This window comes from Gymnoscopelus braueri, assembly GCF_963280865.1.
Source record: "Gymnoscopelus braueri genome assembly, chromosome: 15".
Taxonomy (NCBI): Eukaryota; Metazoa; Chordata; class Actinopteri; order Myctophiformes; family Myctophidae; genus Gymnoscopelus; species Gymnoscopelus braueri.
The window spans coordinates 35628936-35648460 of NC_137620.1; the positions used below are offsets into that span (position 1 = coordinate 35628936).

The 19525-nt window shown below is 41.4% G+C and overlaps 1 protein-coding gene across 1 annotated transcript in view; it reads left to right on the top strand.

Annotated features, from left to right (window-relative positions):
- Nucleotides 1-19525, top strand: part of dnah2 (dynein, axonemal, heavy chain 2) — a gene marked incomplete at both ends in the record, with an annotated part of 428475 nt that overhangs the window by 57516 nt on the left and 351434 nt on the right. The window contains 2 exons of the mRNA XM_080450915.1: nucleotides 5192-5321; nucleotides 9970-10152. Of these exons, the coding sequence (XP_080307041.1) occupies nucleotides 5192-5321; nucleotides 9970-10152 (313 nt within the window). The remainder of the gene's footprint in view (nucleotides 1-5191; nucleotides 5322-9969; nucleotides 10153-19525) is intronic.

Consider the following 19525-nt stretch of genomic DNA (forward strand, 5'->3'; position numbering starts at 1 on the left):
GTATTTTGGCGGTGTCTTGATGGCGTCGCAATGGCTGATTTTACACTTGGTTGCATGCTGAAAATAGCTGATCTACAAGCTCACAACGCGTCGCGCTGCGACGCGTTGTGAGCTTGTAGATCGGCTATTTTCAGAGTGCAACACCGGAGAGCAGCCAAACATGAAATGACTTGTCTTTTAGTTCTACTGGATCTCTTCTCCACTATAGTCCCTCACTAACATTTTAGTCTAGTTTTTATTTGTTGACGAAATTCTCAATATATTTAGTCTTAGTTTTCGTCATCGTCATAGCTTAGTTTTTTTTTTTTTTTCGTGAGTGAGAAAAAGGGAGTCGACAAACCTTTCCCGTCATAGTTTTAGTCGACAAAATGAACACTGCTACAGCGTCACACAAAAGCATCAAAAGTAGCAGATCTGCAAGCTTTGTAGATCTGCTGCTTTTTGCCATTTTTGCTATTCGAATCCTGAAAAGTAACAGTTCTGGACATATGAGGTTTCCAGCGGACAGAGAGGATTATGTCACTCGGTGGCACAGGGTTATGAATGCTGCATTGTCTCTGAATCACTAGACCAGGGTGTTGGAGAAAATGATAAATGAACAATGAGCAGACCTAATTAAGCCTTCTGGGCTATGGGAGCAAAGCCTCCTTGCACAAATGTGTTGTTAACAACACGTGAACGACAAATAACACTAGATTTGATTAATACTGTCCTCCATTAAGCTATAAAAAGTTACCGTGTTTCCTTCTTGAGGGTTTTTAGTTTTTTTTCCCACCTCAGAGTTGGCTCTAACTTTGCAGCGTTGCTCTGCAGTCTCTGGTGGGAGTTGCATCTCCTCCACATGCTTTATAATTTAACAGCTTCTATATGAATCCAGACAGGGCTAAGGCAAAACCCCACACTCCGCTGGAACGCTTTCACAAACGCGTATGCAGGGAGAACACGGGAGAAATAAAACAAACCCTGAGTTTGGACCCGTACGGGTCCATTTTTACACTCTCTCTTAAATTTTTATGTTTTGCTGAGAAGACATACAAACACTGCGTGTTCTGTGCTGTATATTTCCTCTCTGTCTTGTGTGGAAACCTCATTATGTCCAAAACTGTGACTTTTCTGGATTCAAATGGAAAAAATTGCAAAAGTAGCAGATCTACAAGCTCGAGCTTGTGGATCTGCTACTTTTGATACTTTTGTGTGATGCTGTAGCACAGTGGTTCTCAACCAGTGGTCCGGGGACCACCAGTGGTCCTTGAGGGGGTTCCAGGGGGTCCCCAGCTATAAATGATGGAGAGTTGGTAACCAAATGGACCCTTACAGATCTTTAACTATTGTTAAACATTTGCATTTCTTAATTAAATAATAGTTTTTTTGTATCAACCTTTCCCTTTTATCTGTCCTATTGGTACCAACATCAATACAGCATGGAATTGTGGACAAAAATCGACCCTAGGTTTTGGGTCTCTGAGGCTCTAAATCTCATCAAACGGTGGTCCGTGGCTCAAATGCCGAATAAACAACATACCTAAAAAAGGTTGAAAACCACTGCTGTAGTGTGATCAAGTAGAGCATTACTTTACCAGAAAACACAAAAAAAGGTTAGAATATGGGGATGAGAGGTTCCTGCCAGTCAGACAACAGCGATATACCGTAAATTTCGGACTATAAGCCGCGACTTTTTTCCCATTTTTCGACCCTGCGGCTTATATAACGGTGCAGCTTATCTCTGGATTTTTACAGCTAACGGCCACTAGGGGACCTCCTGCTATGGTTTTTACACCCGCGGCTTATAGTCCAGTGCGGCTTATATATGTACAAATCATTCAATTTAGCTGCTGCGGCTTATATTCAGGTGCGGCTTATAGTGCGAAAATTACGGTACTCGCTATACTATTTATTATATCTCCCTTTTACCATAGGAGTGTGCCTGAGTGATAAGCGTGCGTGCGTCCTCGCCGTGGGTATAGGCAAGTACCCTTGGGAAGCCAGAGGTTCTTGTGCCATGTGGTGACCCATATGTCATGGGATCTCCTGTTTCCTTAGCGTGAGGCAGTTTGATGTACAAGTACTGTACACCCCTTGGATATGAGGCTAGTATGTCATCATGATGGGCCATTTTTCCACACAGTTCAGACGGTCATTCCCAAAATAAGAACGGAAGTATGCTATTGGCATACTTCCATTCAAAAATGGAAGTATGCTGTTCAAAAATAGCAGATGGCTATTCAAAAATAGCAGATGTACAAGCTCATAGCACGGCACTCGGTGCCGTGCTATGAGCTTGTAGATCTGCTATTTTTTTAAAATCTTGCAAAATTATACATTTGTAAAATAGAAGCAAAGATTTGAGTTACAAATGTTTGCTTTAAATATATATATATTAAAAGATTTGCACACATTTTCAAAAAATAGCAGATCTACAAGCTCGTAGCGCGGCACTCGGTGCCGCGCTACGAGCTTGTAGATCTGCTATTTTTGAATAGCCAAAGTATGAAATAACGTTTACAGCTCAGATCTAAAATGACACAGATGCGTTCCTGGGTTGAATGGGTTAAATAGATGCTGCCCCGCCTTCATCTTGGAATGATTTGCAGATCATTTTGGGGGGAATTTAGGTAGAATCTAGAAGGATGGAGTGACCAGTATTATTGGTAAACGTGATTGCTTTAGAAATTGTCTACTACCACCGCACCTGGTGATGTTCGTAACCATTGTAGCTCTTGATCTCGTTTTGCATTTGAACTGGATAGTGTGTTCACTTGTATGCAGTGTGTGGTATTTGTATTGTTTTGTATCGTTTGTTTACTGTTGTAACAGTGTTTTATGCTCAACTCTACTCTTTTGGCCAGGTCACTCTAGGAAAATAGATTTTAATCTCAATTTGATTGATTGATTGAATACTTTATTAACAGTTTGCAAAGACGAGCACAGAGAAGTACAGTGCAGTACAAGGTCTGTTAAGAGGATTCTAAACCCAAGAAGGCACTATGGCTTGTTTCCATTGGGGTCTTTTGTACTCAATTCATCGAATAATGAGTAGTTTTACCTGGTTAGATAAAGGATATGGTGATGATGCTGTACAAGTCTTTCGTATGACTCGGCCCGGGATTGATGACTCGCCCCCACTAATGCGTTCGTACGGCAGTGCCATGCGCCGGAAATCTCGCTCGATCTACAAGGTCACGCGTCGAGAGACCTCGTGAGCTTGTAGATCGGCTCTTTTAAGCTTTAGTCTCCCTTAAAGGAGTAGTTCAATCAAAAAATGTTCTTTTCTATCAAACAATTACACACCCCACGAAGTCTTGAATTCATGGAGATATTTTTTTTTTGGTCACATTCCTGAGCCAATAATTTGATGACCGACCGGTGAAGTCTCCAGTAGGAGAGACTCAATTGAGTCTCCTACCGAAGCTTATTCATCGAATTATTGGCTCAGGAAAAAACAAAAAAAATCTCCATGAATTAAAGGCTTCATGGGGTGTGTAATTGATAGGAAATAAGTCTTTTTTTTTGGCTGAGCTACTCTCTTTAACGAGGAGTCAGTCAGTAGGCTTGATGCATCACCCAGCCTATTCTTTCAGATAGTCCATTGAATGTATGCCATTAAGTTTCATGCGGAAGGACATCTCCGTCTCAAACTCGGCCCGTTTCCCAAACGGCCGTGAATTCATTCATGCACTGATCAATGTTGTGTCTAGACAGCCTGTCCGGGCCAATGTGTGTGTCCATCTATCTGACATTAATCGCATAGTTAGTATGTGATGAATGCGCTTGTGGTTCCCTGCTGTGTGTGTGTGTGTGTGTGTGTGTGTGTGTGTGTGTGTGTGTGTGTGTGTGTGTGTGTGTGTGTGTGTGTGTGTGTGTGTGTGTGTGTGTGTGTGTGTGTGTGTGTGTGTGTGTGTGTGTGTGTGTGTGTGTGTGTGTGTGTTGGGGTCTCTGGGGGTCTCGGTAGACCAGAGCATACAACAACGCCCACCTCATTGTCATTCAGAGATGTCCTGACAGCACGGCGTTTGACTCCACATCTCAATAACATGATCAGAGTTCACACTTTGGTGTGTGTGCATTTGTGTGTGTGTGTGTGTGTGTGTGTGTGTGTGTGTGTGTGTGTGTGTGTGTGTGTGTGTGTGTGTGTGTGTGTTCCATATTGGAGTGGTGTGTGTTTAAACCTGTGCGTGTGTGCATGCATGCTATCGTGTGTTTGTTTGTCAGGTGAAGTCAGAAAGGTGTTGACCTATTCTCTCTAGAGAGACTTTGCCCAGCTCGCTTCTCTCCCCCCCCCCCCCCCTCAGATCTGGGGGGGGGGGGGGCAGGCGGGCATGACGGCAGCGCACGTGCGTGCATGCGCGTGCACGCCACGCTGGATGATGGATTGGGGTCGCGTTAGGTCGCCGGGGTTGCAATGTTGTTGCCAAGGCAAACAGCTGCGCCTCTGTTTTTTGGGGGGCAGGTGTTTCATATAGCGACTCAGCACATTGAAATTAGTCAAATCAATACACCCGCCCCCCGCCCCCCCCCCCACCACCTACACCCGACCGTTCCTTCAGTGTGAGAGACACGTTAATCACTTCCTCTAATTCAGCTAATCGTCAATTCATGTGTATTATTCTCTGTGTGTGTGTACTATGGTATTCCTATACTTGCGAGGGACAAATGTCCGTGTGATTTGTGTGTCCCTCGCAAGTCTTATATCGTCTCTCTCAGGTGAAAACCTCATATGTCCAAAACTGTTACTTTTCAGGATTCAAATAAAGAAGTGGTTTTGAGCTTGCAGATCTGCCATTTTGTATGCTTTTGTGCGACGCTGTAGTATGATCAAGTAGGGCGTTAATTTACCAAAAAACACAAAAAGTCAAAATATGGAGATAAGAGGTTTCTGCCCGACAACAACGATAAAGTAGAATTTGAGAAATAGACATTAGTGAGGACAATTTTCCTGGTTCTCACAATATGAACCTGTTTTTATGGTTACAAAATAGATTTTTAGAGTTAGGTTTGCTATTAGGAAAAGGTTGTGGTTAGGGTTAGACATTTACAGCTTAGGTTTAGGGGATGCGACTGGAGTTATCCCTGATTTATACTTAGTTGTGCGCTGGTGTCTCGCACCAAGAATAGCTCACAATGAGCTTATAGATCGGCTATTTAGTATGTTAGCAGTATGTTAATGTGTGTGTGTGTGTGTGTGTGTGTGTAGGTTCTGTCATGCGGTGAAGGATCTGGAGGTGAGGTTGCAGAACCTCCTGCGCTCAGCGTTGGAGACGGTGGACAGTGTGGAGGAAGGGGTCATGCTCATTGACATCTTCAGACCCCTGTGTGCTCGACCGGTCTGTCTCTAACACACACACACACACACACACACACACACACACACACACACACACACGCACACACACACACGCACACAATCTGCATTACACTATATGTAAAAACCTGTGTGAAAACTCGGCAGTTAAATGTTAGCTTTTCATAGTTTTTCCATAGTGCGGCACAGAGTGCCGCACTATGAGCTTGTAGATCTGCTATTTTTGAAAAATCTTGAAAAACGTTGCAAATCTTTGAATATGTATATTTTTAAAGCGAACATTTTTCACTCAAATCTTTGCTTCTGGGGGTCCCTGGAGATGGGGGTCAGCGGCCAAATACATATAATTTTGGGGGTCAAGGTTTGAGAACCACTGATATAGTAACTATTAGAAAACTGTTAGGGCATAGACTCGCACATTCGCCCATACCGATACCAGCATTTTATTAGGCAGTATCGGCAGGTTTTCCGGTACCGGTATCGGAACAACTCCAGTTAAATTAACTCATTCAGTAAATAAAAAAATTCTTGCCCATAGTGCCAACGATTTTTCGATTTTTCTTACCTTTTCAAGTAGTCACAGAATATTTATCTCCAGTATGATTTATCCCCGGATTGTTGCTAATCACTGAGGATTTCACTGTGCTTCCGTGAAGAAAAGAAAAAAAGGCTTGTTATACGCCGTTGAAAAATAGCATGTCTCGCCAAAAATACATAGTAAAACACAGGAGCCGAGATACAGGATTTTCCCCAAATACTTTAAACAGCAAGTCAATGGAGCAGTAAATCTTGGGATCACGTTATCTCCTGGTTCTGTGTGGAAAAAAAAGAATGAAAAAAGAATAAAATAAAAAAAACACGTCATTGGCACCCGGGCCTTTGGGGAAAAAACACGTCAATTGCACTGAATGAGTTAAGCTTAATCTAAATATGGACTGTCTAAACTTTAGATTTTATATTGGAAGATCTGCTTGCTTATTGCTTAATCAACTGTTTTAACAATTTTGTTACTTGCTGGCCGATCATAAGTGTACAGTATATATGCATCGAGATGACCGTACGGACCTGAAAACGCGATCTAGAAGATGAATACGGACTGACGGGCGTATGTCATCGGCAATAAACAAAAACATTGTGATTGATGAAGAACTGGTGTTCATGTGGTTCCTCTGGTGCTGCAGCGGTCCATTCATCCATATTCACAGACATGCGGCCAGGTGCTCCGCTCTCAATCTGTTCCACAGGTCACTTTTGATCTGAAAAACAGACACTTGGCGTTGAGTTAACTATACAGAAATTAGATGCAAAATAAATCCATCCTTTTAGTGCTGAAAGGAAGATTAAAATTAATTTCCTCCCCCTCAGCAGTCTCACTACGTGTGCCAGCAGCTCCCCTGGCTGACCCCATGGAACTGAGGAAAAAAAAGATTCAATCTAGTTTGTTCTCTGCGTTTGACTGCAAAATGTCATTTCAAATCAAATTAACTGACGTGTAATTATTGAGGATTATGCGATTTCACGCCAAATGTTAACATTGGTTATGTTACTGGAGTTACCTCTTTATCATCTCTTGCGCCGCGTCTTCTGAAAGTATTTTGAAATACTGTGTCACATCTGCGGAGTAAATGAGTCGGTAGTCTAACCTCAGTTTAAAGCTAGTTTATCTTTATAACTGCCCTAGCCCGAGGGAGAACATGAAGTATAGCCTAATCTTTCTTCTTGTTTAGCCACAACAATTTCGCTGCATGTTGCACATCGGTCAAGTTACAGAGTGTGCTGCTGACTATATACTCTTGCATTCAACAACTCAGCACTGCAGCTTTCTTTCAAAGAGCATCGAAGCTGTAGTACCAAACTCAAGAGAATAATTACACACTAAAGACCAAGGAGAAAAGCTTTTGGTCTGTCTTTGTAAATGGTCCACTGTGTCCACAGTAGTGCGGTGGTTCTCAACCTGTGCGTTGGGACCCCACATGATTTTTTGGGGGGTCCCCAGATGACAGTGAAGTGACCGTTTAAGGACTTTTAAGACCGTTTTAGTACTTCAAAAAGAAAGAAAGAAAGAAGAAAATATAATTACTGTGTCAAAAGTAATCAACAAACTATACAGTAACAACTGGTCAAACATTGGCCAAATTGTCAAATAATAATAAGAAGAAAGAGGCCAACAATTTGAAAATAGCAGATCTACAAGCTCACACTGCACCACAAAGCGAGGCATTGTGAGCTTGTAGATCGGCTAGATCGGCATTTTCAAATGGCCGAAATGTATACAGGGCGGAAGTGGTTAATGTATGTTTTGTAATAATAATCAAAATCTACAAAGTAACTAAAGTTGTCAAATAATTGTAGTGGAGTAAAAGTATAACATTTGCCCCCGAGATGTAGTCGAGTAGAAGTAAAAGTACAGAAAATTGGAACTCCAGTAAAGTAAAAAAATACCTCAATATTTTACTTAAGCACAGTACTTGAGTACATGTACTAAGTTACTTTCCACCACTTTGTAACAAGAACACCCCCCTGGACATGATGCTAGTAGCCTACAGCAGTGGTTCTCACACTTTTTCATGTCAAGGACCCCCAAATTGACACTTATTAGCCCCAATTTGAAAAGATATGCCAGGGACCCCCATAAGAGAAGATTTTTTTACGGCTCTAGCAGTGATTCTCAACCATTTTAATTTCAAGGACCACCAGTTTGACATGCATTAGGCTACGGACCCCCATTTAAAGGCATCTCTATCTCTGGGACCCTAATTTATATTGTAAAACAAATGTTAACTTTGTAGAGTGTACAAATGGAACCAAATGGACCCGTCAGGGTTCATTTGGTTTCTTTTGTACACTCTCAGAGTTGCAGACATGTAACTCTTGTCTGTAACTCTGGAACCATTTGGTTCCTATCCATCATTTAGCTGGGGACCCCCTGGAACTCCCTCAAGGACCCCACTTTGAGAACCACTGGCCTACATGTACAGTATGTCACAATATGTACAAGCACAGCAACCGACCTTGCACGGTTTCCTCCGCCGTGTAATGCACATTGTAGAGCACTTTACATAAAGGCCCTGTACTGTGTATATACTGTACATGCAAACATTTTTACCATGCGCATTTTTACAAGGCCAGGAAGGGCAGTAATCACCTACTTCCAGAACGTAGTAAAACGCTCGATTGAAGGGGCATGAAACCCTAGGCTGATTTTGTTGTTTGTTTTCCATTTCTAGTTAAAAAAAAAAACCTAACGACAGCAGATTAAACACATGCACGCGCACGCGCACGCGCACACACACATACACACACACACACACACACACACACACACACACACACACACACACACACACACACACACACACACACACACACACACACACACACACACACACACACACACACACACACACATAACATATCTGTCGGGTTGAAACCTCATATGTCCAAAACTGTTACTTTTCAGGATTCCAGCTCAAAACTTGAAGCCGCGTTTCGACCTTGCGGATCCGCAGTGGTGTAAAAGTAACTAAGTACATTTACTGAAGAACTGTACTTGAGTACACATTTGAGTCATTTTTACTTTACTTGAGTATTTCCCATTTTCAGTACTTTTACTTCTACGCCATACATCTCAGAGGCAAATATTGTACTTTTACTCCACTACAGTTATTTGACAGTTACTAGTTACTTTGCAGATATAAAGTATTACATTATAAAACATACATTAACCACTTCAGCCCTATTTTATACCTACTGTAGGCTATTTAAATAGCCGATCTACAAACTCACAACGCGTCGCATCTGTAGATCTGCTATTTTCAAATATTTTAGTACTTTTACTTTTGGTACTTTAAGTATATTTTGATACCAATACTTTTGTACTTTTACTCAAGTAACATTTTGAACACAGGCCTTTTACTTGTAACAGAGTATTTTTATATTGTGCTACTGCTAATTTTACTTAAATAAAATGTCTGAGTACTTCTTCCACCACTGCGGATCCGCTACTTTTGATACTTTTGTTTGGCGCTGTGGTATGATCAAGAAGGGCGTTAATTTACGAAAAAAACACAAAAGTTAAAATATGGAGATACAAGCAGACATGCAAAAGTGTCACTTTTCAGCTACAGTCACCTTTTTGAACCCAAATAGGGCTAGCCTCGCGTGGCCAGACAATATCACACGACACACTGCGTGGATATTAGTCTGGTCCCTATCAACGATAGATTTTTTTCCAAGGGGCGGTTACAAAAAGATCCAAACGGACTCTATTGGTTAGACCTAAACCAATCAGAGCAGTGCTTCCTTGTTCACGAACTAATCAGAGCAGTGCTTCCTTGTACGTCATTGCTCCAAATAAGGTGATAAGCCCGCCCACATTTGGATACTGGGCCCTGGTTGGCTCCACACCACTGCGGAGGGAGAGAAATGGAATCTCTATGGAGGGGGGCCAGACCTAATCTGCCGAGGGCTAAAGTGCGATGCGATTTTGCAAAGGCAGATTCGGCTGGAACCAGGCTAAAATAGGGCAATTGTGTGACACCTGACCCGAAAGAAAACAACATGTTGTCACCTTTTTTCGGGGCTGTTTGCATGCCTGACAAGGTTTCTGCCCGACAACAACGATATACTTACTCTCTGGTGTCTCATTCCCCCCCCCCCCCCACCCCCAGGCCATGAGAGGCACCCTGGACAGGATGACAGTGACGGTGTGGGACCTCTTCCACAAAGAGCTGGAGCTGGTCAACAAGGAGCTGAGCGAGCGGTCCGGTGCCAGCGCCGCCCACATGCCCCACCACGCCGGCCAGGCCCACTGGGCCCGGGGCCTCCGCCAACGCATAGAGAGACCCATGGAGGTGACGCACGTGTGACACACACAGTGGTGGAAAGTAACTAAGTACATTTACTTAAGTACTGTACTTAAGTACAATTTTGAGGTATTTGTACTTTACTTGAGTATTTCCAATTTTCAGTACTTTTACTTCTACTCCACTACATCTCAGAGGCAAATATTGTACTTTTTACTCTACTACAATTATTTGAAAACTTTAGTTACTAGTTACTATTCAGACTATGATATAATGAAACATACATTAACCACTTTAACCCTATTATATACCTAGGCTATTTGAAAATAGCTGATCTACAAGCTCACAACGCGTCGCATCGCGACGCGTTGTGAGCTTGTAGATCGGCTATTTTCAAATATTTAGTACTTTTACTTTTGGTACTCGAAGTACATTTTGATGCCAATACTTTTGTACTTTTACTCAAGTAAATTTTGAATTCTAGACTTTTATTTGTAACAGAGTATTTTTATATTGCAGTATTGGTACTTTTACTTAAGTAAAGAATTTGAGTACTTTTTCCACCACTGCACACACACACACACACACGCACGCACGCACACACACACTCACTTTTGTTTCGACACTCAGAAGAGCAACATTTTTATCTTAGTTGCGATCAGTGGTGGAAAGTAACCAAGTACATTTGCATAAGTACTGTACTTACCTAAGTACAATTTTGAGGTATTTGTACTTGAGTATTTCCAATTTCCAATACTTTTACTTCTACTCCACTGCATCAGTCAAATATTGTACTTTTAATCCACTACAATTATTTGAAAACCTTAGTTACTAGTTACTTTTCAGATATCAATTATGATATTATGAAACACGCATTAACCACTGTAGCCCTATTTTATACCTAGCCTATTTAAAAAATAGTAGATCTACAAGCTCACAACGCGTCGCATCGCGACACGTTGTGAGCTTGTAGATCTGCTATTTTTAAAGATTGTAGTACTTTTAATTTGGGTAATTTAAGTACATTTTGATGCCAATACTTTTGTACTTTTACGCAAGTAAATTTTGAATTCTGGACTTTTACTTGTAACAGTACTTTTTCATTGCAGTATTGATACTTTTACTCAAGTAAAACATTTGAGTACTTTTTCCACCACTGGCAAGTACTGTAGTTGCATGTTGAAAGGAGTTGGAAGGAGTTGCATTGTAAGAAGCACCAGACTCATATCCACGCAGTGATATAGTCTGGCCACGCGAGGCTAGTGTGAACTGGCCTTAAACCCCCCCAAAAGCCTTTGTTAACCATAAAAAAATAATCAATTCATCTTGTCTGCGGACCAAGAAAAAGTGTCCTCACAAAGTCTTATTTCTGAAGTTCTTCTATACCTGTATAACGGTGTTCGTATCTCGAGTGTAATACAAGTGCACACACGTACAGACACAACACAACGATTCATTTGTCAAGCTGAGGTCATCCATTGCCAGAGAGAAAGCCATTACTGCTGCCATGGCCAGGAGTGTAGATTTGTGTGAAGTGTGTGAAACATAAATACACACCCCCCCCTCCCCTCCCCTTCCCTCCCCTCCCACGGCTAGGAGCAGTTTTTTTTTTTACTGAATCTGTGTGTTTTGTCATAATAATGTATCCATGTGAGAATAAGAGCAGTTTTTAGCGCTGCAACCTGCACTTGAACCGCAACCAGGAACCCAAGCTGCCATGAATTTTTACACCCCAAAACCAACAATCCACCCCCAACCAGCTACGCTGCAAAACACACACACACACACACTTGCTTTTTTTTGTTACCCACACACATGCACGCACGTATGCATGCATAGAGGTCGAGGGTCTGGGCAGAATTTTCGTTTAATTAAATGGACCGGCTCCCAGTCGCACAATAACGACAATAATAATAAAGCTCTTGAGCGTGAACTTTCTTTGTGCATATGTGTGGGTGGGTGGGTGTGTGTATGTGTGTGTGTGTACCTTCATGTAGTGGATAAGCACGGTTCTAATCCAGTCATTGTCATTCACCGAAAATAGCTAATCTACAAACGCACGCCGCGCTGCAACGCGTTGTGAGATTGCGACTTGCAACTAAGTGTGAATCGCCCTTTAGGAGGCAGAAGTCTAACACGGAATTCACACTAACTGTAGTATTCCAGCAGTATATGTCGTTCCATGCATTGTCTATGGTGAGGAGTGTTTTGTTGTGACAGGAGGCAGGGAGGTTTACGGGGAGACAAACCAACTGGAAGTGAGCTGTGAAATAGGTGTGAATTAGGCATAGATGGATAGATAGATAGCACTAGATAGAGGTAGACAGACAGACAGACAGACAGGCATAGGAAAAGATACAGGTAAGGTAACATATGAGCTTCAAGAATAAATAAAAACTAAATAAGAGGGTATAAACATACAGTATAACGTACATGGATAACAAATAAGATACCAAAAACCAAAGGAGATTTATGGTTTTGCTTGGACCTCTGCAGGATTTGCATACTGTACAAACTGTTTATAGGTATAAATATAGATGTAGTAGATACAGTAGATCTATCCTCGACAGTGGATAATGATGAATATGCAGTGTATAAACGGTAAAACATTTGATTTCTTTGACGTTGGGTTTAAAAGAAAAACTCATGACAAACAAAATGCTTCTCAAAATAAAAGAACGTCAAGGATTAAAGAGACTTATTTCCATTGTGTTCCTTGGTCTTGGACAGACACAACAAAACAAAACAATGAAGAACAGGTATTGGCAGCAATTTAAATACTGTAAAAACTAAATACTGTTTACAGCATAAACAAGTGACCGTGCTAATATTCTACAGCTGTTTCTGCAGCATTACATTAACCCTTTAAGACCGGGAACGCATCTGTGTGTCATGTTAGATTTATTTGGCTATTCAAAAATAACAGATCTACAAGCTCATAGCTTGAGCTATGAGCTTGTAGATCTTGTAGATCTTGTAGATGAGCTTGTAGAATCGTGAAAATGTGTGCAAATCTTTTAATATATACATTTTTAACTAAAATCTTTGCTTCTGGGGGGTCCCTGGAACAACATATTTTGAGATGGGGGTCCGCGGCCAAATACATATAATTTCGGGGGTCCTTGACATGAAAAAAGTTTGAGCACCACTGATATTATCGCAACATAAGATAAAAAAAAAAAAATGTTAGGATTTAGAAGAAATTTGTAGAATCCGCAGAAGCAAAGATTTGAGTTAAAAATGTTGGCTTTAAAAAATATATATGTTCAAAGATTTGCACACATTTTTCCCAAAAATAGCACATCTACGAGCTTGTAGATCTGCTATTTTTGAATAGCCAAAGACATCTTGAAAATGACACGCAGATGCGTTCCCGGTCTTAATGGGTTAGAGATGATGTGGATGTTTCGCACGTTTTGCAAACACCCGTTTAGCGGCAAGCAAAACGCTTTGCGGAAAAAAACCCAACTACCCCTGTTCATGGTGTGAGTGATCTGGGCGTGAGTAGTTGTTAAAGGTCAGGTACGGCCAAACCTCTCAGCAGGCCAGACAAAGCCCGGGCGTGGGTCCGACCTGACGACCACAGACAGCCTGGACCCGACCAGGCCAAACCCCCCCCATGCAGCCCCCCCCACTCCCACTCCCACCACCACCTAGTTCTGTTTGCGTGGCCCCAGTCCAGCTGTGGCCTGGCTCGGTTACTTCACTATTAAACACAGCTGTTGCTGTTGCATTGCCTCCGCTTACACACACACACACACACACACACACACACACACACACACACACACACACACACACACACGTGCTGCCGTGCACACACAGGAAAGAAGAAAGCAGACCGATCAGTCAGTGTTTAAGCCATTAATACCGGGAGAAGCATCTGTGTCATTTTTTGATTTGAGCTAAAAAAGCATTATTTTACACTTTGGCTATTCAAAAATAGCAGATCTACAAGCTCATAGCGCGGCACCGAGTGCCGCGCTATGAGCTTGTAGATCTGCTATTTTTGAAAAATGGTGAAAATGTGGGCAAATCTTTGAAAATATATATTTTTAAAGCGAACATTTGTAACTCAAATCTTTGCTTCTGGGGGGTCCCTGGAACAAAATATTTTGAGATGGGGGTCCGCGGCCAAATACATATCAATTTTGGGGTCCTTGACATGAAAAAGTTTGAGAACCACTGACATAGTAGCATAGGTTTTTTTCAAAAAACAGTTAGGATTTAGAAGACATTTTTGTAGCATCGGACGCATGGTCTTAATGGGTTAACGTTATTATCTCCGTCCGGATACACAAACAGCAAAGTGAAGGCCCAGCGGGGGGGAGCTCTAATTGTACACAGATATGATTGCGCTTGGCCTCCGTTTTTTCTCTCCCTTCCGAAAATGAAGGATTCCTGTTGCTGAGGTTGAAATACGAAATGCGCATGAGACAAGCAACACGATACAGAGCTGTATACGACAGCTGGAAAATACCCAGTGTACGTTTAACCACTTTGCGTCTGCCGTCCTTGGTTTTTGGGCCATGTCTTTATAGAATAAAATGTTAGTCAAATTTTCCAAAACTAGGCCGATGCCCATTGGGAACAATTCCCTGTTGGGAACGATGCCTGTTTGGGAATGCAGCCCCTTGTAGCCTATACACTGACTGTACCTGTTTGCAGCTGTTTTCAGGGTACCAGTTGTACCTGTTGCCGTTGTCTCAGTACTTAGTGCAGTACCCATTATACTTATTACATCATTGTTGATATCCGGGGTTTCCATATATAAAAGGGACACGACAGACAGACAGACAAACACATTATTTTGTTCTGTTTCTCAGACATACGTAATAACAGCAATAATAGTAATATTAATACTAGTTAACACACGTATAAAACAAAAAGAGGTGTAAATATCAAGAATCAGAGTAGCGGCATTATCAAAAACAGTTATAGACCCTTGGTTCTAGCTCTTAATCCATTAAGACCGGGAACACATCTGTGTCATTTTATGATTTATTTGGCTATTCAAGTGCCGCACTATGAGCTTGTAGATCTGCTTTTTTTTTTTTTTTAATCGTGATTTTTTTTGCAAATCTTTGTTTAAAGTGAACATTTTTAACGCCGATCTGTGCTTCTAACAACACATTTTGAGATGGGCGTCTGCGGCTAAATACAGATCATTTTGGGTGGTCCTTGACATGGAAAAAATTGGAGCACCACTGATGATAGCAACATACTGTTAGGATTTAGAAAACATTTTTAGATATGTATTTGGCGGCAGACCCCTATCTCAAAATGTGTTGTTCCAGGGACCCCCCAGAAGCAACGATTTGAGTTACAAATGTTCGCTTTAAAAAATATATATATATTCAAAGATGTGCACACATTTTCAAGATCTTTCAAAAAATAGCAGATCTACAAGCTCATAGCGCGGCACTCGGTGCCGCGCTATGAGCTTGTCGATCTGCTATTTTTGAATAGCCCAAAAAATCTTAAAATGACACAGATGCTTTCCGGGATTGAATGGGTTACGGGGCTTGCAGGTGCTGTGTGCAAGGTTTTCTGAACTCCTAAGTTATGAACGCGTCTCTGTGCCAACGTGTCCTTGGCATCGTGGCACCGTGCCCTTGGCACACTCAGGACTTATAGCTGAAGGTTGAGACAGAATAAAAACATGAAAGAGATTCTCACGCTTCGTGTGCACACACAGTACAGTATACAGACTCTCAGCACTGTTGTTTTAAAAGTTTCATTGTATACCAGCGTAAATATGAGCCAGATGCACGTCTTTTTTAAACATTGCGTCGCCCCTCGCGTATTTAATGGTCTCATGTTTTTGTGCTTTTATTTATTTTTTTGGATCATTCATGAGTATTTATTAAACCCACCTGTAGGCCTGCTGATATTTACACTGAAAACATCTCCATTTAATTGTTTTCAGTCTCTTTCTTTCTTCTCTTTTAACTCACAGGCCGTTTTCAGCTTGAACTGTTTATTATTAGTCATTCATATTCATTAGCTTGACTGCTGGCTGTCTTGGTGCAAGAAAACCTGAGGAAAAAAACAAACGTATATGAAGTCTAGAAATACACACTGAAGACTACATCAGCTCGATACTGTAGCCGGTAGTATACATGATTTACACTCACCCACTTGACACCAAGCACGCACACGCACACGCACACACACATACCTTTGTGCCATAAGCTGGCTTGCAAAAATTGCAGTCCTACACAAAAAATAAAAACACTGCATCTGAGCTCTCTCGCCCCCTCCTCTTTCTCTCTCCCTGATGCACACAAGTTCCTCTTCAGCCAGAAGCAGGTAGTAACAATTAGCTACAAATACATCCCCCCTAACGTTAGTGGAATCATTCTGTTTGCAGCAGATCGTTGGTATGGATCCCTTTTTTTTCCTACAGTAAATGCGTTTTGACTCGACTCCAGCATTGTCTAATCTCTGCCTTTCAATGCAATCTGGTGTGAAATATGCTGTTCACACAGCCCACCACTTGAGAGAGGCCGGGGAACGCTTCCAAAAAAACGAGATTCCCTCAGTTTTTTTCCTTGTCTTTTGAGAGGCCGTGCAGAGCCAGGAACAATACACGTCCTAATTTAGTGGTCATTTTAGGCTAACTGGAGTTCAAATTGTTTATTGTTCCGTGCAAACACAGTACAGCTGGTCACACAATGCAGCTGAAGTGTGTTTTGTTACACATCACTGTGGCCGGGCACATTCTTGTGCCGTACTCCGAGCTTTCCTAAACAGTATGAGCTTGCTCCAATATGACCTTCCAACGTCAACTGAGTTACACACAAAAGTAAGTGATCACAGGGCGTCGGAAGCAACAGAAATGTGTCTATTTAATATCGTGTGATAACAGACGCATCAGAAATTGTGAACTTACATCTTTGTGTTCTCACATCTGTTATCACGTTGCAACATCCAACACTTTTATGTTGCATATCGTTGTGGAAATCTCATATGTCCAAAACTATTGCTTTTCAGAATTCAAAATAATAGCACAAATAGCAGATCTAGTACACGCTCAAAATGCGTTGCGATGTGACACTTTTTGAGCAATTTTTTACTACTTTTGTGTGACACAGTAGTATGCCGTTATACAGTAAAGGGTGTTCCACAGTGGCGTAATAAGCCAACACCAGTCCCCCAATGCAGGCTGTTCAAGGCAGGCCCCCCCACAGCCCATCTAATGTCAATGGCGAATGGGAGAAGTATCTTGAGTCGTGCAGCTTTGGCTCGAAACGTCGTCAATAAAGTATACTGCAGCATGAGTGTGCAGGTTTGTTGTTTTCTTCAGAATCATGCAGCATTAAAATAGCCGGGCAACAGCAAAGCACACTGCACAGTGGACGCAATTATATTATTAGGACACTAGTAATAGTCAAAAGCAAATTACTGTAAAGGACAGAAATATAAAGGCCTCTGCATAGACCTAATACAATTATCGGATAATATCTTCCATGGTGCAGCACAGTGGCACAGTGGGTGGCACTGTTGCTTCAGAGCAAGAAGGTCGAACCCAGGCAGGGGTCCTTTATATTCTGCGTGAAGTTTTCGTCTTCTCCACCGTTTGTTTGCACAGGGTTTCCTCTGGGTACTCTGCTTTCCTCCTCCCACAGAAAAACACATGCATATGCTCCTGCCAGTGCCCTTGACCAAGGTACTGGCATTACAACTGGAGTGGGTCCCAGAGCTCTGCACGGTGGCTGCTCCACTGCTCCTAAGAACGGGTCAAATGCAGAATAAGACACACTTCCACAAGAGGACAATATCAAAGTATATCAAATTAAAAATATCTAATCAAATTCACAATTAGCAAATCAAGACAAGCGATGCGCTACTCGATGAAATCTGGTGTTGTCCGTGCGCCACACAACAGATGACAACCATTATTGGTGATGCACCAATTCATAGATGATACAGGAAAAACTATATATATATATATATACATACACTGTGTGTATAATATCGTTGCTGTCGGGCAGAAACCGCTTATCTCCATTTTTAAACTATACTTTTTGCTATTACATACTGTACTATAGCGTCACACAAAAGCATCAAAAGTACAGTAGCAGATATGCCAGCTCGATACACGCCGCCTAGTGTCTATAAACAGAATTGATGTGTAGTATGCAAGGGATAGTTGACGGGTAGCCGGTCATTATAGATAAATAATAGGCATCGGTGCCTAATCACCCTGAAGGGATTTATTTATCAATAATGACCGGCTACCCATCAATTATCCCGCTTATTACACGGATAATACATTGATAAATTCACCCAATAGTAACAACAAAACGAAGTATTTCCTTGCTTACGGCAATGAAAGTATTCCATAAGTGCTGCCTCTGAGAACAACGAAGTGTTGATCAAATAGAAGCAATTTTCGGTTACTGCATTGTCTCTTTGTAAGTTCAAATGTTTTCAAAAACATTCTTGAGAGCAATGTTTAGTTGTAAATGACATGGTGTGTTTGTGTACATGGCTGTCATGTTGGATACATCATAAAATCAAGCAGTGCAGGTTGATATGAGCACGAGTGCTCTGAGCCTTTGATTAGACAGCGGGTCTGTTATTGAGCTCATCGGTCATTTATCCAGAAATAACACGCCGTTGAATTCAGCGATTGACCAATCAGAATCAAGCATTCAACCGAGCTGTGTTATAAGATCAACTAATGATTACCAGATCCATTTCTCACGCCGATACCTAACATGACACCCGAGACAAAACATTAAAAAAAAAAACAATATTTGACTTTGTGCAAATATGATGCGTCTGATAACAGGCACGTAGCAGGCACTGGGTAGCAGCAAGATCTTTCATTTTGGTAAGTAGCTGGGCTCTGCTGTGCCGGATGCAGAGCGCCTTACATCAATAGGACCATCAGTCTGGATGCAGCTCATAAAAAAGGCATTAACCCATTCAAGCCGGGAACGCATCTGGGTCATTTTAAGATTTCTTTGGCTATTAAAAAAATAGCAGATATACAATCTCAGCGCGGCACCGAGTACCGCGCTATGAGCTTGTAGATCTGCTATTTTTGAAAAATCATGAAAATGTGTGCAATTTTTTTTATATATATATTTTCTAAAGCAAACATTTGTAAAATATCGTGTTCCAGGGACCCCCAGAAGCAAATATTTTAGTTAAAAAAAATTGCTTAAAAATATATATATATATATAAAAAGAAAATTCAAAAGAAAATTCAAAAGAAAATTCAAAAGAAAATTCAAAAGAAAATTCAAAAGAAAATTCAAAAGAAAATTCAAAAAAATCTCGGTTTTTCAAAAATAGCAGATCTACAAGCTCGTAGCGCGGCACTCGGTGCCGCGCTATGAGCTTGTATATCTGCTATTTTTGAATAGTCAAAGAATTCAAAAAAAGACAGAGATGCGTACCCGGGTTG